General features: G+C 42.8%; 1 protein-coding gene, 1 long non-coding RNA gene and 1 other non-coding gene across 5 annotated transcripts in view; 1 reads left to right on the forward strand and 2 right to left on the reverse strand.

Annotated features, from left to right (window-relative positions):
• Positions 1-22,041, reverse strand: part of Cep85 (centrosomal protein 85) — a 40,310-nt gene extending 18,269 nt beyond the window's left edge. Inside the window, exons 1-4 of one of the 3 annotated variants that reach the window (XM_075944894.1) lie at positions 21,779-22,041; positions 10,477-10,546; positions 7,186-7,338; positions 1,114-1,808 (exon numbers count right to left, since the gene is read on the reverse strand). In XM_075944894.1, the coding sequence (XP_075801009.1) occupies positions 1,114-1,808; positions 7,186-7,338; positions 10,477-10,546; positions 21,779-21,973 (1,113 nt within the window). In that variant the 5' untranslated portion in view covers positions 21,974-22,041. Of the gene's footprint in view, positions 1-1,113; positions 1,809-2,386; positions 2,503-7,185; positions 7,339-10,476; positions 10,547-21,778 lie in introns of those variants that run through there. The other 2 variants (XM_075944895.1, XM_075944896.1) reach the window with 2 other exon arrangements.
• LOC142833463 (uncharacterized) lies at positions 1,808-10,574 on the forward strand. Its single transcript, XR_012907415.1, has 4 exons — positions 1,808-1,929; positions 2,367-2,540; positions 10,135-10,279; positions 10,443-10,574. It is a non-coding gene; the product is annotated as an uncharacterized LOC142833463 (long non-coding RNA).
• LOC142834518 (small nucleolar RNA SNORA32) lies at positions 7,732-7,853 on the reverse strand. Its single transcript, XR_012907609.1, has one exon. It is a non-coding gene; the product is annotated as a small nucleolar RNA SNORA32 (small nucleolar RNA).
• Positions 22,042-26,777: the final 4,736 nt, after the last annotated feature.

Below are 26,777 nucleotides of genomic sequence, written 5' to 3' on the forward strand. Positions count from 1 at the left end.
AACTAAACACTCTGCTCAGAAAGTCTCTAGTTCTAAGGTCAGTCATTAAATCAGGAGCTTACAGACCAGGACAGGAGAATATACCCCGCTTCCTTCCTTCTCACTCTTCAGCAGCACAAAGGGGGGTGGGGCTTAGCAAAAAAAAAAAAAAAGAAAAAGAAAAAGAAACCAACCAACCAAGAGTTCAAAGACATTCCCCATCCCTCCAGCACTGCTGGTTTTTGAGGCAGTCCTAGTTGGCCTATGTATCTACTCACTATGTAGATCAAGCTGGCCTCCAATTCATAAGAGAGACACCACACTCAGCTTCAAATGTTGATGGTGATTGTGAGTGTGTGTGTGAGAGAGAGAGAGAGACAGAGAGACAGACAGAGACAGAGAGAGGAAGAACATATGTGATATGTGGGTCTGGGGATGGAATTCACTGTTCCAGGTTTGTTACAGCAGTGTCTTTACCTACTAACCAATCTCACTGGCCCCTCAAAGATGATCTTTACTTAGGGCTGGGCTTGATGGCCTTTAATTCCATCACCTGGGGAGGCAGAGGTAGGTGAATCTCTGTGAGTTCAAGACCCACCTGGTCTATACAGCAAGCTTTGAGCTTTCCTTCATAATTCTCTACTTTGGAGCACATATCTGGTCTGGTCATTTATCAGACCACCAACAGACTTAATGGTCAAAAACTCACATCTTCATTTTCTGTCTACAAACATCATCTTTTCTCACAAATGTTTTCTTTATAGTTAAAACTTATAAGTACAAAGTAGGCTGAAGAGATGGCTCTGCAATTAAGAGAGAGCATGTACCAATAAAGAAAACCTGAGTTCGGTTCCTAGCATCCATGTCAGGTGACTCACAACTGCCATTAACCCCAGTTCCATGGGATCCACGCCCTCTTCTGCCTTCTCTGTGACTGCACTCAATGCACAAACCCACGCTCAAATACTCACATAGCAATTAATAATACAGCCGGGGTTACACAGAGAAACCCCGTCTCAAAAAACAAAAACAAACAAACAAAATAAAACAAAACAAACCCTAAAACTTATAAGACAAACGTTATGAGGTTTAAGGAGGAAAACAACATGCAAAATGCAAGAAATGGTTCTCTACCTGCATTTGTTCCATCTGTAAACGAATCAATTCCAACTGCTGTCGACAAGTACTGAGTTCACATGACTGTTCTCCAGGATGCCAAGGGTCAGGACTTGGTTGCCACACCTGAGAGGATAGTGACTTGGAAAGGCCAGGAGCAGGCTGGAGTCCCAAAGGGAGCACTCCATTGTTGCTAGCATGTGGTCCATTCCGTTCAAATACTGCACCACTGCCTGGTGCCTTCTTAGATTCTGGCAATACTTTGTATACATCCTTATTTGCATCAGATCTTGGGTTGGGGAAATGGCCTCGGAAATGTGGATCTGAATATAATGTCTCTACCATGGCTGGCTGGTTTAGAGTAGACTCCATGCTAGCAATATCAAACTTCCTCAACTCTCCCTCTCTTTCATGGCCGACTGCTGGAAACCAGGACTGCTGAATCCCATTTTCTCCAGCAGCACTAGGGAGATACATGAAATCTCTTGACAGGCCTGGAGAACGTTTCACTGCACCGAAGTCTCCATTTCTTGTCATCCCCACACCTTCAGTCAAGCCTGACAAGGGGAGTTTAGAGGAAGAAGGCCCAGAAGGTGTAGAATTTGGTTTGGCAGGAGAAGCCCCCAAAGTAGAAGGCATCACATGGGCTGTTGGAATGGTTATGTGGCTTTTGATTGGCTGGAAAGAAGGGCTGCCACTTGAGCTGCAGAAATCTGTAGAGAGAAGAGTCTCCATGAGTCAAAATTAAAGACCAAGCTTTCTTGTTTGACTGCTATGCCAGATGTTCTCTACTTGTCTTCAGACCAAGGAAGAGAGCCCTATCAGAAGAAGCAGGTAGGACTTAGAAGTGGAGGCTCATGCCTGTAATTCTAGCACTTGGGAGGTAGAAGCATAAGAACTGTCCCAAGTTTGAGGTCAGTAAGGGCTACACTGCCAGTTCTGGGCCAGCTGTGGCTAGAGTACCATCCTTGTCCCCTAAAAAAAAAAAAAAAGAAAATCAAGCAAGGAGACACAACAGCTTGAGAAATGTTGTGTTCCAGTATCTTAAATGCTATTATTTATAAGATATGCCAGCAAAAGACAACAATGGCTTCATTTCTAACTTACGTCCACTGTATTTCAATAAACTCTTGGTGGGCATCAAGCAAAGCTGAAAACTAACTTAAAAAGAAATTCACTTACTATAAAGGAAATGCATTAGGCCCTACTCTTCTGGAAGCTGAACAAATCTAACTTATAATCTAATCTAATGAAAATAAAATTCCTTCCAGGGAGCACCAAGCCCTCTGACCTCCAAAGGCTCCTCAGTGAAAGCAAGCAATGAGTCCAAGCCACCTGAAGACAGAAGAGACAGACGGTGCTGCTGGGGTCCAGGGCAGGAGCACAGCATCTGAGTCAGGAGTGTTCCCTCCCACACCCCAGAGTCGACTGCCCCGACATTCAAGGTTATTCTTAGTAACTCTCAGGTTTCACCCTAGCACACTGAGCATGCTCAAATGAGTAAAACAGAAATCTTCTATTTTGTATTTTGTTCTCCACTTGCCCACTTGTCCGTATTATAATGTGATTTTACACTGTTTTTCAGACTAAATTTTGATTTGAGGCCCTCCTGGGCTACATAGCTAGCTGACAGCCAGCCTGAGTTTATAATGAGGAGATCCAGTCTCAAAACAAAACATCTCCAAAACCAAACAAGTAACAAAAACCAAACACATACCAATCCAAGTTACCCTTGTAATATATGTGAAGTATCCAACTTCCTATATTCAGGTTATCCTAGAGGTATAAAAAAGATCATTCTAAAACAAAACAAAACAAAAAACCCCAAAACAACAAAACCCAAAAAATTAAGTCTAAAATGAGTTTATACCTATACATACCTAAAATCCTGGCACACCTGGGAGGCTGACTACAAATTCAAGACCAGTTTGAGTACATATAAAGATGCAGGCAGGCTGGGCTATGGAGTCACTCTGTTCAAAACCAAACAAGCACACAGAATTCCTCCTAAAACCTGAATAATCTCTGGTAATATGCATTAGTCTCAGTGGTGGTGGCACACACCTTTAATCCCAGCACTTGGCAGGCAGAGGCAGGCGGATCTCTGTATGTTCAAGGCCAGCCTGGTCTACGAGAGCTAGTTCCAGGACAGGTTCCAAAACTACAGAGAAACTCTGTCTCGGGGGGTGGGGGGAGGAGAGGAAATTTCTAAGTTAATGGACAGATTTTGAAGTTTAGGACTTAAATACAAAATGAGTTAAAGGTTAAAGGATAGAGTCTAAGACCAGTAGACTCTATCTGATATCCTAGGTATCAGCTTGAGGATGAGAGCACCATCCTAATGCTCTCCTAAGAGGCCCCCAGCCTGTTCCCACAGCATGGTAATGGAGGAAGACAGACTGGAAGGGCTGCCAAGACAACCAACTCACACCTACGCTTTAAAATAGCAATCCGCCCCAAGTCTGCTTTGTCTTTTAGAGCATTCTGAAAGAGAGTAATAACAACACTCAATTTCAAACTTGCACTATATTCTGTGATTTTCAAAGGTATTCCAGATTTAGTCTATGGGATTTTAAGTATAGACAACCACAGTTCCTCAAACTATGAAGCCTTTGATATTTCAAAGGTATAATTCTAAATCTCTTAGTCACACCCAGTCCCCTCAAAAAACAGTCCATTCTTCCCAGCAACCCTCCTTTCATGGAATGGAAATAGTTACTGCTAAAATCAATCAGTTCTGGCCACATTCCACACTGGTTATCCAAGAATGCTAGTTTGTTTCAGCCCAGCAACTACAGGTTGAATAATTCTGTTCTGAAGCCACTGGGACCAAAACTGGTGTAAATACTGGAGTGGAACAGGGATATAAATGTGACTTTATGATATTTGTACAGATTTGAAATCTAAAAAGCCTAACTAAAAAATCAAGTAGTGAGTGCCTGTAATCTATCAGTTGTTTTCCTATCTTTGGCTACATTGTGATTTCAAAGTTAGCCTGGGCTACTATATGAGACACTGTCTCAAAAAATGTAAAGAAATCAAAACCTCATGGCATAGGACTGGGTATAGAGCAATTGCCTAACATGTTCAAAAGTCCTCAGGTTGATTTCTGGCAAAACACACAGTCACAGTATATAAACAAAAAGGGCAGAAAAGCAGGCTGGGGGAGATCGCTCAGTTGGTAAAGTACTCGCAGTGGAGATTATGAAGACTTGAGTTCAACTAACCAGCACCTGATGTGGGATTCCCCTCTGTATGCAATGAATGTTTTATTACTATTGGTTAATAAAGAAGCTGCCTTCGGCCAATGGCCTAATAGTAAAGCCAGGCAGAAAATCCAAGCAGAGATGTAGAGAGAGAGCAGGCTGAGTTGGGGAGACGCCATGTAGCCGCTGAAGGAGAAAGATGCCAGCTGCCAGTCAGAACCTTACAGGTAGGTCACAGCCTCATGGTGACTCACAAATTAAGAGAAATGGGTTAATTTAAGATGAAAGAATTTTCTAGAAATATGCATAAGCTAGTGGCCAAACAGTGTTGTAATTAATATAGCTTCTGTGTGATTATTTGCGTCCGGGTGGCCAGGAAATGAAAGAACAGTCTCCTCTTACAAGCACCCATGTAAAAGCGGAGCAAGAAAACAAACGCCTTTCATCCCAGTGCTGGGGAGACCAAGACAGGAGGGCCCTTGAAACCTGCTGGTCAACCAGTCTGAGCCAGTGTGCTCTAGTCTAGCTGGAAGACCGCCTGTGCTTGTCTAGCATGCAGAGTCCTGGGTTCAGGCTCTAACACTGCTTAAACTGGGTGTATAGTATATGTCAATTTTCAGAAAGTGAGGTAGTTCCAGCATTTAGGAGACAGAGGCAGATGTTTCATGTCATTCTCAGTTACGTGGCAAGCCCGAAATACATAAGACTGTCCCAACAAATAAACTGATCAACCAGAGCCAGTGAGATGACTCAGCAGTTAAAGGCACTTTCCCTCATGCTTTTACCGCCAATCCTGACAACTTAAGTTCCCTGGGACTCATATGGTAGAGAGAACTGACTGTCACAAACAGACTTTTGACCACCACAGTGTACTGTACCATGGCATGTGATCACAGGTATAATTCACACACACACACACGAGAGAGAGAGAGAGAGAGAGAGAGAGAGAGAGAGAGAGAGAGAGAGAGAGAGAGAGAGAGAAATGTTAAAAATCATTGTAATATGAATCTTTTCTGTTTTTTTATTAACTTTGTTTAATGCTTTTAAGGTTCATATAATTCAAACCACCTGAGTATTTCATTTATTTTATTCTAAGGTCTTATATGGATATATAACCATTCATCTGCTGTGAATGTGTTTCAACTTTTTGTTATTATGAATAAGGCTGCTATGAACATTCATGTACATATGTTTTCATTTCTCTTGGCTATAAACCTAAGAGTATAATCATTAGCTTAAAAGTTATCTTCAGGAGGATATATCTCAGTTGGTAGAACACTTGTCTAACATGCATGAAACATGTGGGTTTGATCCCTAGTACCATAAAAATCAGGCATGGTGGCACAAGTCTGGAGTAGAATCAGAAGTTCAAGTTCATTCTTAGCTATATAGGGAGTTTGAAACTAAGATGGAATACATGAGACTTGTCTCAAAGAAGGAAAAAGAAAAATCTTTATATTTCATCTTTGTAGGAATCGCCAGATCATTTGTTCATACATGTGCACACAGTACTTTTTTATTTTTGAAACAGGATCTTGCTATGTAGCCCAAGCTGGTCTTGAATTAGTGTGCTACCATTCCTACTTTATTATATTTTTATTAATACATATTAATAAAAAGCTGGCCACAGTGGCACACACCTGTAATACAAGCACTTAGGAGGTGGGTGCAAGTAGATCAGGTTATTCCTGACAACAGAAAGTTCAAAGACAGTCTGGTCTACACAAGACATTGTTCCCAAAACCAAAAAATTAATACACACAAATTTTTAAAAAAAGTTTGTTTTACTTTATTCATATGAGTGTTCTGTCTGCCTATGTGCATGTGTACCACATGATTCCCTGTAACTAAAGTTACAGATTGTTGTGAGTAACCTGATGTGGGTGCTAGAAAATAGACTTGGGTCCTTTAGAAGAAGTAGTGCTTTTAATTGATGAGTCATCAGTCCAGCCCCATAAATACTAATTTTTTGTTTATTTGCTTTGTTTTTTTTAGGAGACGTGGTCTCACTATGTAGCTTTGGTTGTCCTGAACTCTGTAAATCAGATCAAGCTGGTTTTGAACTCACAGACCTGCCTGCTTCTACCTTCTGAGTGCTGGGATCAAAAGTCTGTGCCCGATAAATAATAATTATTATCTTTAGACCTTCTGCCCTCTAGGCCCCACCTATATGCCTTGTAAAGTACTGATTGGTAATTGTTATTTCAGTGCAAAAACAAGTGGCAGAGATATTAAAGATACGAAAATGTTATATGGGCCGGGCGGTGGTGGCGCACGCCTTTAATCCCAGCACTCGGGAGGCAGAGGCAGGCGGATCTCTGTGAGTTCGAGGCCAGCCTGGTCTACAAGAGCTAGTTCCAGGACAGGAACCAAAAGCTACAGAGAAACCCTGTCTCGAAAAATCAAAAAAAAAAAAAAAATGTTATATGGGAGGGATCAATTAAGGAGAGGGATGGAGACAGTCTCATAGGACTACCGGAACATGCACAGTAGTAAAACTGGTATAGCTAGTAGAAGCAGCTAAAGGATGGGAACAGCACACAAACGGGCCTAGATTAAAGGAAAAAGAGACCATGAATAAAAAACAATAGACCAAGGCTAGGCCTGACTGGCAGAACTCTTACCCAGCACTTGTAAGGGCCCAAGATTCAATTTCCAGTACCACAGAAACAAAAAACAAACAAAAAAGAGGTCTGCGTATTCATGCCATGGTAAGACATCTAAATTTAGTGATATTAAAAAATAAGAAATAATTACTCATTATTATTCAGATTCCATAAATGGATAGCTTGACCCTATGACCATTCTGTAAATGACAATATATGTGGAATTCAAACTGAAATGGCGGCGTACGCTGACAATCCAATCACAAATCCAACCTTACCCTCTGCAATGTCTGAGCATGATGTTCCAATGGCTGTGTCCCCACTGTCAGCTATGCTTGAACAACGGCTAAAGCGGCTACGAAAGGCCTCTGAGATAACTGGTGTCTGCCATTCAGTTCCCAGAGAACTGCTTTTTTGAATCACATTGGAACCTGTAATAAGAGACATTATTCACTTTGGTGTAAACCAGTTGATGAAACTTAATTAAGTACTTTTTTTGGGGGGTGAAAGTCAGTAAATTTTTATTTAGGGGATTTCACATGTAATTCCTTCATTGTCTATCTATGTTGCTGAAGTTTCAATTTCTCAAGATAACCCTTTTTCAAATAATTGGGAATTAATCCAGTTATGTTATTCGTCCTATATGACAAGAACATGCAAGTAATCAACTAAGTACCTGGAGCTACATTCTACCTCAGTTTGACCTACCTACATTACAACACCTTATCACTAGCAACATAGAAGGATATACAATAGATTGTTGCTCTAAGTATGCACTATAGTGATAATTTGCTATGTGGTTCTTAAAACCTCAACAACAATAAAAATGCTCCCAAAAGGTTGCCTACTCACATAGCAGTACATGGAAAACCCTAGATGGATGGGTTTTTATGGTTTATTGCCACAGCAAATGAGAAATTGCATTCTAAAAGCTTGGTAACAACCATTTCAAAGAACTTTTTTGTTTTGTTTTATTTATTTTTATTTTATGTGGTGTTTTCCTGCATGTAGGTCTGTGTGAGGATGTCAGAACCCCTTGAACTAAATCTATAGTTGTGAGCAGCCATGTGGATACTGAAAATTGAACCCAGGTCCTCTGAAAGAGTAGCCAGTGCTCTTAACATCTGAGCCATCTCTACAGCCCCATTCTGTTTTGTTTTCAAGACAGGGTCTCTCTGTGTAGCCTTAGCTGTCCTGGAACTTGTTCTATAGACCAGAGATCTGTCTCAAACTCAGAGATCTGCCTGCCTCTGCTTCCCGAGTGCTGGGATTAAAGATGTGCTACCACCATCAGGCTGAGTTAGTTGATGTTTAATGGAAATACATGAGACATGAGAATGCTGAAAGATGGGTACCTAACAAGAAGCCTGGCATGGTGGCACACATCTATAATACTGTACCTGGGAGGAAGAAAGGTCACTCCAAGTTCAATGACAGCCACATTTACATAGCCAGTTCCAGACCAGTCATTGCAATAGGGTTCTACCTCACACCCACACACTATATATACATACACACACACACACACACACACACACACACACACATATATATATATATCTTGAAGCCACAATACTTTAATCTAATTTACAGACAAGAGAGCTTTTATGTACATGTCCAGGTCCAATATCTACACACATTCCTTTACATGCTTTCAGATTGGGGGCTGTTAGCATTCTGAGCACAAATATTCTTCAATGTATAACTTATGTGGTCTAGACACCACAGAATGGTTTAATATCATTGGCCTCTACAAACTAAATACCAGCAGCAACCCTCATTCAATCACAATAGCGTGAATTATCCTTCATGTGCCAAGGTCACACAATACTTTAGTTCCTTGTTGAAAACTATTGTTAGGGGCTGGAGAGATGGCTCAGTGATTAAGAGCATTGCCTGCTCTTCCAAAGGTCCTGAGTTCAATTCCCAGCAACCACATGGTGGCTCACAACCATCTAGAATGAGGTCTGGTGCCCTCTTCTGGCCTGCAGACATACACACAGACAGAATATTGTATACATAATTAATAAATAAATAAATATTAAAAAAAAAACTATTGTTAGTCAGAACCAGGGTTACCCTTAACAGGTCAATCCAGATACATTTAGATTGAAGTCAATCTAAAAAGTTTAAAGTGGGCCGGTCAGGTGGTATGTGCCTTTAATTCAAGCAGAGACAGGTCTCTTTGGGTTCAAGGTTAGCCAGGGCTACATATCAAGCTCTAGTCTAGCCAGGGTTACATAGAGAGACCCTGTATCCAAAAAAAAAAAAAAAAAAAAGGAAAAGAAAGAAAGAAACGGTGTTATCTTGAGGGTAGTAATACAGAGAAAGCACATAACAGGCCGGAGAGATGGTTCACCAATTAAGAGCACTGGTTGGTTACTCTCTCAGGGGACCCAGGTTTGATACCCAGCACCCACATGATGTTTCACAACCACCCATATCTCCAGTTCCATGGGATCTAAGGCCCTCTTCTGGGCATCAGGCATGTACTTGTGCATAGACATACATGCAGGCAGAATAGGCATACACACAAAATAGTCAAAAAAATCAAAACACTTTACTTTCTGAGCATGTAAGAAAAAGCAAGACTAGTAGAATTTGACTTCAAAGCTTGTTGCATATACCAACAGGTAGGTCAGATTATGATTTTTTAAAATTAACAGTCATAGAAATGGCTCAGTAGTTAAAGCTCTCACTGAGTATCCAAGTACTCACTGAGTATCCAAGTATCTCACTGAGTACCCAGCACCTACTTTGGGTGGCTCACAGCTACCTGTGACTTCAGCTCTAGAGGGAATTTATCACCTGCTTCTGGCCTGGCCTAACACCTATACTCATGTACACATACCTACACATACATTTAATTAAAAAAATCTTTACAAAATTTATTAATATACTAACAAAGCCAGTATTTTAGCTAAAACAAGATGTTCCCAAGTTTGAGGCCAGCCTGCACTACATAGTAAGCTCTTGTCTACAAAATCAGTAAGAATCAAACAAAACACAAAGCAAATCCTAGAAAGACTTAAATCCAAATTATTTTTGTTTTTGAGACAATATCACCTATGCCTTTGAACTCTTGATTCGTTAATTCCTTTCTTTCTTTCTTTCGAGGGAGATGTAGCTCAATGGCAGAGTTCTTGTTTTACTTCTACAAAGTTCAGGGTTCAAAGCTTAACAACACCAAAAAACAAAACAAATATATTATTTCTCTCTTGAAGTAGATTCTGGATGCACAGACAGCCCAGGATAGTCTTGAACCTGCGATCTGCCTGTCTCCCAAGAGCTGTGTGTGGGATGCACCACCATGATCTAGAGATACATCCCCACAGCTGGTATACAAGAATTCCAATCTTTGTGGACTAATAGGTGAGTGGAACACAGTTATCAATGCTGTTTGTCTCCCTCTACTGCACACAGAATTCTGTCTCACAGACACGGACGTTAACCTCTGGACTCCACAACTCACTCACTCTCTCTCTCTCTCTCTCTCTCTCTCTCTCTCTCTCTCTCTCTCTCTCTCTCGATATAGCATAAGTCAAAACTGAATACAGAAGACTACTGACCTGGTGAAGTAGCATGAGAAGACCTGTCATTTGGATATTTTTCTTGCATGGCCATCAGCACCTGAGACAACTGCAGAATTAAAAAGTAACCAGTCAAAACTTCCTAGTATCTTTAAAAATTATCTGTAACTCAATTCCCATTGGCTGGAACTAAAACAAAACAAAAAACCCCATAATCTTGATATAAGAATAACAAATTCAGTTTCCTTCAACTCTAATAATGTGCTTCTGACATCAGACTGTGTATGTGTGTGAGTATGTATGTGCGTTGGGGGTGTGTGTGTGTCCAACTGCCCTGCTTCCAATGCCACCTTAACTCCTCCCAGCTTGTTTCACCCATGCTTCTTATCAACTAGCTATAAATCAAGGGTCCCTGATTCCTTCCTAGAGTTGATTTATTTCCTAGAATGTTTTACAGAACTCAAGGAATCTTTACATTTACTAGTTTAGATCACGCATGATGGTACATGTTTATAATTCCAGCACTCAAGAGGTAGGGGCAGGAGAATTACCGCAAATTCAAGGACAGCTGGCTTACATAATGAATTCCAGGTCAAACAGAACTATGTACCCTGTTTTGAAAAATAAATAAATAGCCAGGTGGTGGAGGCACACACCTAATTCCAGCACTAGGGAGGTTGAGGCAGTAGGATCTCTGAGTTCAAGACCAGCCTGGTCTACAAAGTGAGTTCTGACACAGCCAGAGCTATTACACAGAGAAAGCCTGTCTTGAAAAACCAAAAAAGAAAAAAAAGAAAGGAAAAATGAATTAATAACAAGCTTATTATAAAGGCATTATAGGGGCTGGAGAGATGACTTGGTGGTTAAGAGCACTGACTGTTTTTCCAGAGGACCTTGGTTCAATACCCAGTATCCACATGACAGCTCACAACTGTCTGTAAATCAAGTTCCAGGGTATCTGACATCTTCACACCAATGCACATAAAGTTAAATAAATCATTAAAAAAGGGGGAAAAAAGGCATTACAGAAGTCGGGCGGTGGTGGCGCACACATTTAATCCCAGCACTCGGGAGGCAGAGGCAGGCGGATCTCTGTGAGTTTGAGGCCAGCCTGGTCTAGAAAGAGCTAGTGCCAGGACAGGAACCAAAAGCTACAGAGAAACCCTGTCTCAAAAAAAAAAGGGGGGGGGGCATTACAGCCAGGTGTGATACTGCATGCCTATAATCCTACATTCAGGATGCTAAAGCAGAAGGAATACCACAATTCTGAGGCCAGCCTGTGTTACAGAATGAGACTCTATCTCAAACAAAACAAAAACACGAAAAAAGATATTGCAGAGGACACAGATAAAGAGAGCACAGGGCAATGGCAAATAAGGGGAGTAGAGCTTCAAAGAGCACACCACACCCCTCGACTCTGCTACTGATGGAGCAGCTAGAAATGATAAACTAGTGTTATAAAGGATTTACCAATAAACTTGGTCTGGAAAAGTAAAGTTACACAAAAGTAGAATTTAGATAAAGAAATCCTGCTACAAATATGACTAGAAGATAAAGTAGTATACTAGCCAGATTTTCTAGAAACTAAAGAAAAATAAAGCTGTAAGGCTAACATAAAGAGAACTTTAGGGCTATTGTAAAAGATTTGTCCACCAGGACTCCTGCCCATTAAGTTCTACTGCCATATCAAAAGGAGTACAATTCTTCCAGACAGAGAGACAGAATAACCCTGGTTAACACCTAAAGGAATAAAAAAGCTACCCAGGGGCTGTCAGCCAACAAGTCAATTTATTAGCATATGGAAAGATAAATACCATTTTGAAGATTCTAAGGCTATTTTATTAGTATACAAAACAAGCAAGAGAAAAAAATACATACAATAGCATACAATATAGTCAGGTATTCTCCCATATTTTACTTTGAAGACTATTTTAGGGCTTGGGAGACTGCTTGGCCGTTAAGAATACAGGCTGTTCTTCCAGAGGATACAGGCTTGATTCCCACATTCCCTTGGTGGCTCACAACTACCTTTAACTTTAAGAATCCAACACCCTCTTCTGGTTTCTGATGGCACTAGGTACACATGTGGTACACACACAGAAAAAAGCATCCAGATATATAAGATAATGATAAAATCCCATTTTTAAAAGAGTTATTTTAAAAAGCAAACCATGAGCTTGGTTAGCAGCAAAGGTCTTCAATCCCAACATTCAGAAGAAGCCAAAGCAGGAAGATCTGTGAGTTTGAAGCCAGCCTGGTTTATTTAGGGAGTTCCAGGGTAGTCAGGGTTACACACACAGAGAGCGTGTCTCAAAATACAAAAATAAATAAATTTAAAAAACCAAAACAAAACAAAAGCAAATCATGGAGGCATAGCGGACACTACATGTAGTACAAACATGTAGTCCCAGTTACTCAAGAGGCTGTGACAGGAAAACTGCTTGATACTACAAGAAGTTCAAGATCAACTTGGGAAATATATAGTAAGATCACATTTCAGAAAACAAAAGGGGCTGGAAAGATGGTTCATTATTAAAAATAGGTTAGATCAATATGTAAGAGCTAACCAATAAGAGGATATAACAAATGGGCCAAGCAATGTTCAAAAGAATACAGTTTCCATGTAATTATTTCGGGGCATAAGCTAGCTATGAGGGCGGCCGGGTGCCAGGAACATAGCCCGCCGCTCTAGCCGGGTGGTGGGACGCAGCCCGCTGCTACTATCACAACAGTTAAGACAGAGTACTACAACTTACCGTAGAGGACCTGGGTTCAATTCTAAGCACCCATGTCAAGCAGGTAATAAACCCTCTAACTCCAGCTTCAGGGGATCTAATACCCTCTTCTGGACTCCATATGGGCACCTACACTCACATCTTACATGCACACACCTACATACATATCTACACACATATACATATAATTAAAATTAAAAAAATATATTTTTAGGCGGAGGGTGGTGGCACATGCCTTTAATCCCAGCACACAGGTGGCATTAGCAGGTAAATCCCTGTAAATTTGAGGCTAGCCTGGGCTAAACGGAGAAATCCTGTCTGAGGGAAACAAAAAGAGACTATTCTGGGTACATGAGACCCTACCTCAGAAAAGCAAATGAAATAAAGAAAAGGAGAGAGGGAAGGAAAGAGGATGAAGCCAACTGTCAAGGTTAAGTAGGCTTTTCACTAAGGTAAAGCCAGACCTTTGGCTAGGCTGCAGGAAAGACTTTCAAGACCTGTCAAAGTGAAGCTAAGTTGGTGACCTTATTAAGTATTTAGACAGATACACATAGGAAAGACACTATATACATGCAGGCTATGGGTATGGGCTTCTCAAGAGGGTACATTAAGGTGTCTTTACAACTGCTGTACTATGATGCTGTGGCTAAGTTCCAATGCTCTAAGTATGTAATTTATAACAAGAGTTATGATTAAGCAGCATATAAGATTTCATTTAAAAAAGTTAACGAATATAGTTAGTTTTCTAAAGCATTTTTTCTTTTTTTTTCAAGACAGGGTTTCTCTATATTAAGAATTTTCTTCTATAAATGAAATTTTGTAAGATGGTTTCATGAAATGCACTGTTTAGACTCAAGATTACAAACATACCAGCCCTAAGTACACAATTATCTGTTTTTTTAATGCTTTTGTTTAACATGTTGCTAGGAAATCAAACAAAAATGGGGGGGGCAAAAGGAATTCAGAAACTCTGAATTTAACAGTGCCCAAAATAATTTGGGAAAATTCACAAGATACAATTCTTAGAGGTGAAATTCAATTTTGAAAGGAAAAAAAGAGGGAGTGTGTGATTATATGGTATAATGTACTTTACTGACCTCTACAGTTTATCTTAGCAACAACAACCCAAATGGTCATCAACTCACTGTGTTCAATAACATAAATGAAACAAACTCCAAAACCACACTTCATAAAAGCATCAACCTAACACCCAAGAAGCAGAAACAGAAAGACTTTAAGTTCCAGGTTAGCCTGAGCTACACAGTGAGGCTGGAGAGATGGCTCAGTGGGTAAGAGCACTGGCTGCTCTTCCAAGGGACCTGGGTTGGATCCCAGCACCCACACAGTGCCTCAAAATAACGAGCTTTAACTCCATTCCAGGGGATTAACACCCTCTTCTAGGCTCTTTGGGCACTGAAGCACATGGTGTAGACATACATGCAGGCAAAACACCCATCATACACATAAAATAAAAATAAAAACCAAGGGGCTGGAGAGAGAGAGATATCAGAGCTAAGAACACCGGTTGCTCTTCTAGAGGACCCAGTTTCAATTCCTAGCACCCAGATGGCAGCTCACAACCGTTAATTCCAGTCCCAGAAAATTTAACACCCTCATATATGCATACATGCAGACAAAACACTGATGCACATAAAAATGAACAAATCATGTAAAAAACAAAAACTCAAAGAAAACAACAAGAGCAAAATGCTTCAATTTATGGCTAGTTATCAACAATTTATGGCTAGCCATTCAACTGCTGGCTAGTGAGTTAATGACACAGAAGGATAACCATGCACTGGCGACTAGTTATGTTTCCTGTCAACACCAAAACTACCCTTTCATTGAGCCTCTTCTTTTGCCTTCTACCTTTGAACTTTTGGTTCTCTTTCTTGATGTAGGAGGATCTTCTGTTTTGTGTTGATTTCATTGGTTAAATAAAGAAACTGCCTTGGCCTTTTGATAGGACAGCAGCTTAGATAGGCGGAGTAGACCTAACAGAATGCTGGGAAGAAGGCAATGTGGCAGACACCATGATTCTCCAGGCTGAGATGGACGTAAGTTAGAATCTTCGTGGTAAGCCATGACCCGCTGGTGATACACAGATTGCTAGATATGGGTTAAAGCAAGATGTGAGAGTTATGGGCTGGAGAGATGGCTCAGAGGTTAAGAGTACTGGCTGCTCTTCCAGAGGTCCTGAGTTCAATTCCCAGCAACCACATGGTGGCTCACAACCATCTGTACTGAGATCTGGCACCCTGCTCTGGCATGGGCATACATGGAGGCAGAATGTTGTATACATAATAAATAAATAAATATTTTTAAAAAAAGATGTGAGAGTTAGCCAAGAAGAGGCTAGATATAAGGGCCAGGCAGTGTTTAAATTAATACAATTTGTGTGTTGTTATTTTGGGGTATAAGCTAGCTAGCCAGGCAGCTGGGAGCCAGGCTGTGGGAAGCAGCCTACTGCTCATTTTTGCAACACTTTCTCTCCTCCCTACCTCCAGGACAGTACACAATACCAGTTCCATTTTATTACCCTTTAAAGAGAAGAATAAAGGTGCCAGTACCCTTCTGTAGTCCCAGCACTGGGGAAGCAAAAGCAGTACTACTGTCAGTTGGAAACCAGTGTAGATTACATAGTGACATCAGTCTAAAAAAATTAAAAACTGGGAAAAAAAAGGATAACAAAACAGTAGCAGAATTCTGAGATATTTTCCAACTCAGAAGAAAATGACAAAAGTAGAACTCCCAGTCCAACAGTTACCTCAAAGACTTGAGTCATGATATTTAGGAACTCAGTGCTCCTCTAGAATGGTCCTCCTATATCCATTTGGAACTAATTCTAGGAATGCCTTAGACAGCATAATTCACAAATGCTAATGTTCCTTATGTGGAATGGAATAGTATTTACAAATAACATCTGTACACATTTTCCTATACATTTTAACCATTAACTCTAGAGCCGAGGTAATAGTCCACTCCTATAGTCCTAACTATTTAGAAAGCTAAGGCATAGAAGTTTAAGGCCAGTCTGGGCAAAGCAGCAAGATACTCCCCCCCACACACACACTTATAATCCCAGCCTAGCTTTTTGTAGGTACTGAGATGGAACTTAGCTCATGCTTGCACAGTGAGCATTTTACTCTCCTAGGCACCTTATTCCCTTTGGTATATGTGTGAGATGTATATGCACATGTATATGTTTGTGTGTACATGGAGGTTAGAGGTTGATGGTGCACGTCTCTATCCCTCTCCACTTTTTTCCCCCTCCTTTCCAGACAGGAACTCTAGTTCTCTGGTTTAGCTAGACTGGCTGGCCAGTAAGCCCCTGAAATCCTCATGGCAATGCTTCCCTAGCACTGTGATTACAGCCATGCACTAGCTTTTGCATGGGTTCTGGGGATTTGAACTCGGGTCCTCATAATTGCAGCTAAGCGCTTAACAAGCTAAGGTCTCTAGCTCACTTCATTCCATTTGTTGTTACATGATGCCCAGCTTTATAGTTATATCACATTTATCCGTCATATCTATTTCATTAATTTAGGGTTGTTTGTACTTTTTGATATATAATTATTTACTTTTTGTAAATAATGCTATTAAGGACATTCACAGACAAGCTTTTGAGTGTTGAATGTACCATTGGTGTTCTTTGCATATTGAACCAATCATGGACTTAAAATGTACCGTGAACAGGAAAACTATATTGAATAGGTACCTGACTTTTTCTTATCATTATTCCCCCAAACAATATAGTACAACATGTGGTGCACACTGTAAACCCAGTACTCTAGAAGCTAAACAGGGGATCTTCAGCCTGGCCTACCCACTGACACCTGTATTAAAACATCAAATCAGGGCTAGAGAAACAGGTTAGCAGTTAAGAGTGCTTACTGGTCAGAAGTTCAGTGCTTAGTACCCATGCCAGGTAGCTCACAACTGCCTGTAACTCCAAGCTTCAAAAGATCCAAGACCCTCTTCTGATCGCTGTAGGAATTTAACATGTGTCATGTGCATGCACACACACACCAAATACACAAGTCTAAAAAAGCAACCACACAACTAAACAAGAAAAGTGTTTTGCACTGAGGAGACAGCTTAGGGGTAAAGCACTTACCAACCACTCATGAGCTCAAATCCCCAGAACCCATTTTAAAGGCAAGCACAGTAGCGCATCTGTAATCTCAGTACTCCTACAACTGAGTATAGACAAAGGAATCCCTAATAGTTCATGGGCCAGTTAGCCTGGTGCAGCAAACAAAGACCTTGTCCCAAACAATCTGAAAAACACGGACTGACACCTGAGGCTGTCTTTTGACCTCTACACACATGCCATGTCACAAGTGTGCCCACACTCACATGAATAAACACACATACCACATAAAACATAATAAACATCAAAAACATTTTTAAAAAAGATTTTTAGTACCCACTGAAAGATACTCTCTAAAATAAAAGTAAAATAAATGAGTATATAAGAAACAACACAAATAACCAATTATTCTTTTTTTTTAATTTATTTATTTATTAAGGATTTCTGCCTCCTCCCCGCAACCACCTCCCATTTCCCTCCCCCTCCCCCGATCAAGTCACCCTCCCTCATCTGATCGAAGAGCAATCAGGGTTCCCTGACCTGTGGGAAGCCCAAGGACCGCCCACCTCTATCCAGGTCTTCTAAGGTGAGCATCCAAACTGCCTAGGCTCCCCCAAAGCCAGTACGTGCAGTAGGATCAAAAACCCACTGCGATTGTTCTTGAGTTCTCAGTATTCCTCATTGTCCTCTATGTTCAGCTAGTCCGGATTTATCCCATGCTTTTTCAGACCCAGGCCAACTGGCCTTGGTGAGTTCCCGATAGAACATCCCCATTGTCTCAGTGTGTGGGTGCACCCCTCGCAGTCCTGAGTTCCTTGCTCGTGCTCCATCTCCTTCTGCTCCTGATTTGGACCTTGAGATTTCTGTCCCGTGCTCCTCTGTCTCTGTCTCCTTTCATCGCCTGATGAAGGTTAATATTCATGAGGATGCCTATGTGTTTGTCTTTGGATTCATCTTATTTAGCTTCTCTAGGAACATGAATTATAAGCTCAATGTCCTTTATTTATGGCTAGAAACCAAATATGAGTGAGTACATCCCATGTTCCTCTTTTTGGGTCTGGCTTACCTCACTCAGGATAGTGTTTTCTATTTCCATCCATTTGTATGCAAAATTCAAGAAGTCCTTGTTTTTTACTGCTGAGTAATACTCTAATATGTATATATTCCATACTTTCTTCATCCATTCTTCCGTTGAAGGGCATCTAGGTTGTTTCCAGGTTCTGGCTATTACAAACAATGCTGCCATGAACATAGTTGAGCATATACTTTTGTTGTATGATAGGGCCTCTCTTGGGTATATTCCCAAGAGTGGTATTGCTGGATCCAGGGGTAGGTTGATCCCGAATTTCCTGAGAAACCGAAACACTGCTTTCCAGAGTGGTTGCACAAGTTTGCATTCCCACCAGCAATGGGTGAGTGTACCCCTTTCTCCACAACCTCTCCAGCAAAGGCTATCATTGGTGTTTTTTATTTTAGCCATTCTGACAGGTATAAGATGGTATCTTAAAGTTGTCTTGATTTGCATTTCCCTGATCGCTAGGGAAGTTGAGCATGACCTTAAGTGTCTTTTGGCCATTTGAAGTTCTTCTGTTGAGAATTCTCTGTTCAGCTCAGTGCCCCATTTTATAATTGGGTTGATTAGCCTTTTACGGTCTAGTTTCTTGATTTCTTTATATATTTTGGAGATCAGACCTTTGTCAGTTGCGGGGTTGGTGACAATCTTCTCCCAGTAAGTGGGTTGCCTTTTTGTCTTAGTGACAGTGTCCTTTGCTTTACAGAAGCTTCTCAGCCTCAGGAGGTCCCATTTATTCCATGATGCCCTTAGTGTCTGTGCTGCTGGGGTAATACGTAGGAAGTGGTCTCCTGCAGCACATGATTTCTTAACTATGGGTTGATAGGTGATACAATACAAAGTGGACAAAGAGATCCAACTGCTTCTGTCCCCCCCAAATGCTGGAATTACAGGTGTAGGCCATCCCTACCCAGCTCAACTACACTGTTTTTACTGTGCATTCAAAGTTTTCTGCTTTTATGAAAGCCTACTGTTTTACAAACAAAATAATAACATTTTTAAAAAAGACAATAGGAAAACGTTAAAACTGTTTTGTTTGTAAAACAGTAGGCTTTTTGTGCTACACAGTGAGGTCCTAACCTGGCTAACCTGGTATACAGGAGACCCTATCTCAACAAACAAAACAACAACAAAAAACACAAGGAGGCAGGCATGGCAGCACATACCTTGAGTACTTGTGAGGTAGAGGCAAAAGGATCTCTATGAATTTGAGGACACTCTGGTCTACACAGAAGTTTCAGGCTAACCAGGGCCACAATGAGATCTCACAAAGAAAACTAACAAAACCAAAACAAAATAGAAACTCAAAAAGGTTAGGGATGTACCTAGGCTAGGAACTTCTTTAGTACAAAAAAAGCTCTGAGTTGGATCTGCGGCACAGGTAAACCACATAGCAAGGTAACACACGCCTATAATCCCAGCACTAAGGAGGAGGAGGCAAGACCAGAAATTAAAAGTCATCCTTGGCACATGAAGCTTTACATAGTATGTGCATGTGATACGTTGTTCAGATATCTGACTTGGAAAACTGCTGTCTGACCGGCTGATGAGCTAGCTTAGCAGGTAAAATGACTTGTCACAGCCTGATGACTTAAATTAATCCTTGGATCCTACAGTATAAGGAGAGAACCAACTCCTGAAAGTTGTCTCTCTCTCACTCACATACACACACCATTAAATGACCCTAAACACACTTCTGCCATTTTGTACTTTGTATTTATGGGAAGCAGTTTTCTCATTATTGATGGTGATAAAATCAAAGCATCAACTCTGAAAAATGTTGTAGATGGTCTGTACCCTGCAGTATCAAACACTCAGCCAAGATGACTTTTGGTTTCTGAGACAGGGTCATGGCCTAGCATCTGTTATGTACTCAAGGATTGCCCTCAAGCCTCTCTCTATGTTCCGAGTGCTGAGAATATAGGCATGGACCATCATCCCTGGCAATACTGAATTATAAGCATATGCACCTCATTAGTATATGCAATAGCTTTTGTCTTTAATAAATGGTAAAAATTATACACAGACCAAAGAATTGGGCTTTGAGTTAGGGTCTTGCTATGTAGCCCTGGCTGGTCTGGAATGCAGTATGTTTACCAGGCTAGCATTGAATGCCTGGGGAAATCTCCTGCCTCATGGGCCACCATACCAAGCTCCAAAGAATAGTCTTAAAGTAAGTTTATTTATTACTTATCAGCAAATCTTTGATTTTTAGACAATCAAGGTCTCATAAAAATTTTCCAGACAAAAAAAGGGGGGGGGGCAGGCCTGGCAGTTTAAAGAACCTGGCCAGACACTGTATTCATCAACCTAAGTTTACTGATCACCTACTACCTCCCCGGCTCTGTGCAGTGAAAAACTACTGGCTGGGTGCGAGCCTGCAATTTCAAACAACATGAAGGCAAGACAGCCCGGGAGGTAAAGGCAGGAGGCTCTCACAGAGCAAGTTCCAGGTCAGTCAGGATTATATAGTGAGACCTTGTCTCAAAAGTCCAAAACAACAACAAAAGCCCAGCCTGGAATAAACAGAAATTCCATGCCAGCCTGAACTACACAGGAAGACCAAATAACAGAAAGAAAAGGGAGGGAGGGCGGGCGGGCAGAGGCCACAGCTCAGTAGTCGAGTGCCTGCCTCAACAGGGCCGAGGGCTTCTTTAAAGTTCGGTATTTCAACAACAAAACCAAACCCGACCTGGTCTGGCCTTCCTGACTGACTAGAAGTCAAAGGTTTTAATACTCTGTTGGACAAACTTGAACACACTTAATTATCGATTCATCGCGAGCCTCGGACCAGATTCCTCCACTCTGACACCACCACTGACCTCGGCTTCACTAACTCGGGTTGGGGGTGGGAGGCTGCCCTACGTACGGGGATTCTGGAAGCATCTCCCGCTTCTTCGCGGGTCTAGGCCGTTCCCAGGCGCCCTCTGCCCCCCCCCCCCCCACAACGTTCCGCTCCTCAGCTCGGACGCCACCCCGGCGGGAATGGCTCCCTGACCAGCGCCTTCTGTTCCCGGCCCTTTGGGAAAGGTGTCCCCTCCACCAGCCAAGTGACAACACTCGCGGACCGTCTGACTCTGTCCCCGGGTCTGCCCCGCGGGCCGCGGGCCCTACGAGGGCAGGGGGCGTCTGGCACACGAGCATGGCAACTGCAACGGAGTTAACGGCGGGGGACAGCGAGGCGCGTTGGGGAGGCGACGGGGACCCGAGGGGGCGTGTGGGGATCGTTATCTAGGAAACGGAGCCGGGGCGAGCAAAGCCTGGGCCGGCATTCCGGCCAGGTCCACCTGCGCATGCGCCTCGCTCTCCCGGGCGCTGTCCCGGGCACCCTCCCCACGCCCCCCCACCCCCCGTAGGTCCCGAGTTTCCACGGTTTTCCCGGGGCTACGGAAAGAGGGACAGGGACGGCCGCCGCGGCGGGAGCCCCCAAGAAGAACTTACAGAGAGCCCCGAGAGCGGGCGGCGAGATCCCTCCACGGGATACTGCCGGCGGCCACCACGTCCGCGCGAGCCGCGAATCCTCTCCTCAGGCCGCCTAACGGCCGTTACACGCCCGTCAGGCCGCACGCCTCCGAGCGCGCGCCGCCCGGCACCGCCCCTTTCTGCTGGCTCCTGACCAATAAAAAGTCGAAGCATGTGGCTGTCCCGTCTCTTTCTGCCTTCCTTTGACCAATGGAGACTCGGGCCGCTCGGGAGTCCCGCCCCTGCACGGAGCCCTGGGTGGTGGGCGGGAGGATCACTGCGTAGGCGGTGCGAGACCGGCGGATCGCTCTGCGCATGACCCAGCGGCTACTCAGCTCGGACTCCTCGCTCCTTACCCGGTGCTGCCTCTAGGTGGCGCTGTGCCAGCGAGGCTTCGGGAAGCTGCTGGGCTTCAGCAGGGGTGGGGACGAGAGGCCAGGCATGAGGGACACAACCTGCCTCACTCCCCTCCCCCAGGAACGAGGAGGGCAGGGGGTGCCAGTGACCTGCCTGGGTCATTGCCTATTAATAGTTAACGATGAGGAGCTGGCTCAGAGGCTAAGAGCGAGGGCTGCTCTTTCAAGGGTCCCAAGTTCGATTCCCAGTATCCTTGTCTGGCTACTCACAACTCTCTCTTCTGCCCTCCACTGGCGCGTGCGAAGACACACACACACACACACACACACACACACACACACACACACACACTGCATTCACACATAAAAGTTAAAGACATATTAAGAATAACAAATTAATGGATGGATGTTGGACCTGGGAATGACAGAAGAATTTAGAAATTAGGAACAGGGGGCTTTATTACTATGAACGTTAAATCTGGATGTCTAAAAATGAATTTATAAACTAATGAACAGAAATTTGAGTTTTCCCAGTTGGTAGCTTCTGCTTGTTTTCTGAGGAAGGAGGGAGCAAGGACAAGAGCTGGTCCTGAAAAGAGAAGAAAGTTCACCCGTGAAAATGCTGGGATTTAAATCTACAAGCTGTGTGCGTTAATGAGCTGGAAGATGGAGTATGTCCGTAATCACAATTCAGAAGGCTAAGGCAGGAGGCTCAGGAGTTTGATGCTGGCCTGGGCTACACAGTGAGATCCTGTCAGGAAAAAAAGGTGTGTTTATACGTTCCTGCTCTTCAACAGGGTCTTGCTATTTATCGCAGGCTGGACCTCAGCCTCCTGGTACTTCTGACTTGGCCTCCTGAATGGGTTCTTGTACATTTTTTTTTTACTTTAAGGTTTTATTATTTGTGTGCGTGTCTGTGTGCCAGTACCCTCAGCCAGAAGGGATTCCTTGGAGCTGGGCTTATAGGCATTTGTGAGCCACTTAATATGCTGGGGTCTGAATCAATTGTTCTTGGCTTCTTCCCCTTATTTTGTTTTTGACAGGGTTTCATGTAGTCCAGACTAGCCTGGAGTTTGCTTTACAGCCAAGGTCAATTTTGAACTAATCCTTCTGCACCCGTTTCTCAAGTGCTGAGATTACTGGTGTGAATAAATATGCCGGCTCAGTTTCCCTCTGTAATTTAGCAGTACCTCCATCATGTGATAATTTTTATATGAAAATGAGTTCTCATATTTCAGCAGTCTTTAGGTTCTCACTTCAAAGACTATTCTTCATTTTAAGTTACTTTATTATTGTTTGTTTCTTTGTTGACACAGGGGTTTCATACTCACTTTGTAATTCAGGGAAACCTTGAACTTCTGGTCATCCTATCCTACCTGTGGTTACTTCATTATTTTTAAAAGATTTGCTGCATATTTAATAAAATATATTAATGAAAGTATCCCAACTAGCACGATGAAAAGTGAAAAGACTAGATTTGGGACTGGAGAGATGGCTCCGTGAAGAGCACTTGCGGCTCTTCCACAGGACCTGGGTTTGGTTCCTAGAACCTACATTGTATCTCACAACTGGTCATAACTCCAGCGATCCAGCATTTCTTTTGGCCTCTGTAGGCATCTGTAGTGATGTACAAGCAAAGCCTTTATATGTCTGGCTTTAAGTGAAATGTATACCAAAGCCTTTGTGTCTGGCTTTGAGAAATGGTTCAGCAAAGCCTTTGCCATGTTTGGGTTAATCAGTAGAGGCTGAGGAATTGTTTTGAGCCTGTTACAACCTTAAAGAGTTGTTTCTCTGGAGTCTACACTTGGTGTTGCGTGAGAGCTTGCCACTGCACCGACCTTGGTCCTAAGGCACTGCTGGCAGACCTGAGTTTTTACTTTTGATTATGGCTCAGTAGTTTGAAGCTTTGGTATGACTTTGGAAGTTGGAACCTTTGCCAGCCCTTGTGAACCTTGTATTTGTTTAAATAAAGTAACTAGAGTGAGCTAGTTGAGTGTGAGTCTTTTCCAAGAAGCCTGTACGGTTGCAGACTGTTACTTTACTTATGTAAAGACGCATTGCATTTGTTTAACGATGTAAAGATGTATTGCTTTACCTGCCTAAAGCACCTGATTGGTCCATTAAAAAGCTGAATGGCCAAGAGCTAAGCATTAGAGGGATAGGTGGGGCTGGTGGGCAAAGAGAATAAGTAGGAGGAAGAATCTAGGAGAAAGAAAACGAAAGAAAACCAGAGGGAGTGGAGAACGAGGGAGAAAAAGGGGACGATGTCTTGCACTAAGCAGCTAGCTAGACATTGGAGAAGACAATGAAAGGAGGTTATACAGAATGAAAGAAGGGTAAAAAGCACTGAGGCAAAATATAGATGAGGGGAAATAGGTTAAATTAAGTTATAAGAGCGAGTGGGACAAGCATAAGATAAGGCCAAATATTCATAACTAATAATAAATCTCTGTGTCTTTATTTGGGAGCTGGTAGGTAACTAGAAAAAGCCTGGTACAGTGTACCCTTCTGCTTTTCCAGAAAAAGAAGGCTTGGCATCTTGGTGATCTTACCTCTCTACTTTGGCATCTGTGACCCAACATCAAACAACAGGCTTCAAGCATGTAAGCAGTGGGTTTACACACATGTAAACAAAACACTCATGCATAGCTGGGCATGGTGGCTCATGCCTTTAGTTTCAGCGCTCTGGAGACAGAGGCAGGCAGATCTCTGTTTGAGGCCAGCTTTGTCTATATAGAATTTTTTTTTTTTTGGTTTTTCGAGACAGGGTTTCTCTGTGGTTTTGGAGCCTGTCCTGGAACTAGCTCTTGTAGACCAGGCTGGTCTCGAACTCACAGAGATTCGCCTGCCTCTGCCTCCCGAGTGCTGGGATTAAAGGCGTGCGTGCGCCACCACCGCCCGGCTGTCTATATAGAAAATTATAGGACAACCAGGGATACATCAGGAGACCTTACCTAAAAACAAGCAAACAAAAAACACTCATACACATATTTTTTAAAAAATGTTAGATTTGGTTAAATATAATTTTCTCATTTAACTAAAGAGAACAGGAGGAGTCAAATTCAGGGGTGCATGCCTACCATGTTGGCTCTCAAGATTGAGACGTCAGTACAGCAAGTTCAGCCTGATCCACACAATGAAACGCTGTGTCAAAAAGACAAGATGGGACCCGCATAAAGAGGGATAGATGGGGACTCCACACACGTTTATCCTCTGACCTCCACGGGTTGTCCTGTGGCAAACATGCCCACGAGCACACATTGGACAAGCATGTGATTATTCTCTAAACAAATAGAAAAAAAGAATGCTAAAGTGAGCTTAATTTTGTGTTTTTTTTTTTTTCAAGACAGGGTTTCTCTGTGTAGCTCTGGCTGTCCTGGAACTCACTCTGTAGACCAGGCTGTCTGTGAACTCACTGAGATCTCTGCCCCTGCCTCCCAAGTGCTGTGATTAAAGGTGTGCACCACCACCGCACCACCACCCGACTTTCTGCATTTCTTGAGTTTTCTGTTTGATACATGGCTTCGTAATGCCCAAGCTAGCAAACTCACTACGGAGCTGAGGATGAACTTGATCTCCTCTGAGGATGACCTTGAACTCCCAGTCTTCCTGACTCCAGCTCCACCTCTCAAGTGCTGAGGTTACGGACGTGCACCACTGTACCTAGCTCCCGTTTTCTGATTTTTTTCTTGGAGTATGTATGTTTGGGGTTCGTATGAATTTATTGCTGTTTGGGGAATCAAACTCACACCCTGCATGTGCTACGCAAGCGCTCTATCACTGAGCAACACCTTCGTCCATTTTTCTGTTTTGTTTGTGTTTGTTATTTGTTTGAAGCAGGGTCTTGATATATAACCCAGGCTGGTCTCAAACTCAGAATAATCCTCCAGCCTCAGTCTCCAAGTAGCTGGGATTCCAGGTACACAGTGCCTCGCATGGCTTGCCTGGCTGTTAACTGTGACGCCCAAAGTCTGGATCCTCAATATTTTACCACAAGGTCGCGTCCGATCCCAAAGCAAAAACCGTTGTGAGTTAACTCGGGCCTTCCTGAGACCCTTAGCAGCGAGGGGAGGGAGTTTTTATAGTGGGAAAGGTTTGCAGAATCCCTGTAGGCTTGGGATTGGCTGCCCCCTATGGGGTGAGGGGATTGTCTGCTTCTGATTGACTCCTCTTGTTAGGGGGAGGAGTCCAAGGTGTCTTAGGGAGAGGTCACTAGACTAGAGGTTACTGCTGCCTACTCAGGGATTGGCCAGTTTTTCCTGCTCAGGGATTGGTTGGTTTCGTGTCAGGCAGCGGTGGCTCTGATTTCAGGGCCAAACTGTGTTTCTTTCTCTGGTCCTTTTTATCTTTTAGGCTCTAATTTTAGGGCCAGGGTGAATTCCTTTAACAGGTTCTGGTTCTAGGGACAAAGTGTGTTCCTTTGGCTCTGGTTTCGGGGTCAGGGTGTTTTCATCTAGCTCCGGGTTCAGGGATAAAGTGTTTTTTTCCTGCTGTCTCAGGTCCCAGATCCGGGGTGTGTTTCTTTCCCTGGCTCTGGGTTCAGAGTCAGGGTGCTTGGGGATTGTGCTATGGCTACAGATCTTCCGGGGGTCTGGGTCTCTCATTCACAGCTAAAGTCTGTC

This window comes from Microtus pennsylvanicus, chromosome 13, assembly GCF_037038515.1.
Source record: "Microtus pennsylvanicus isolate mMicPen1 chromosome 13, mMicPen1.hap1, whole genome shotgun sequence".
Lineage (NCBI taxonomy): Eukaryota > Metazoa > Chordata > Mammalia > Rodentia > Cricetidae > Microtus > Microtus pennsylvanicus.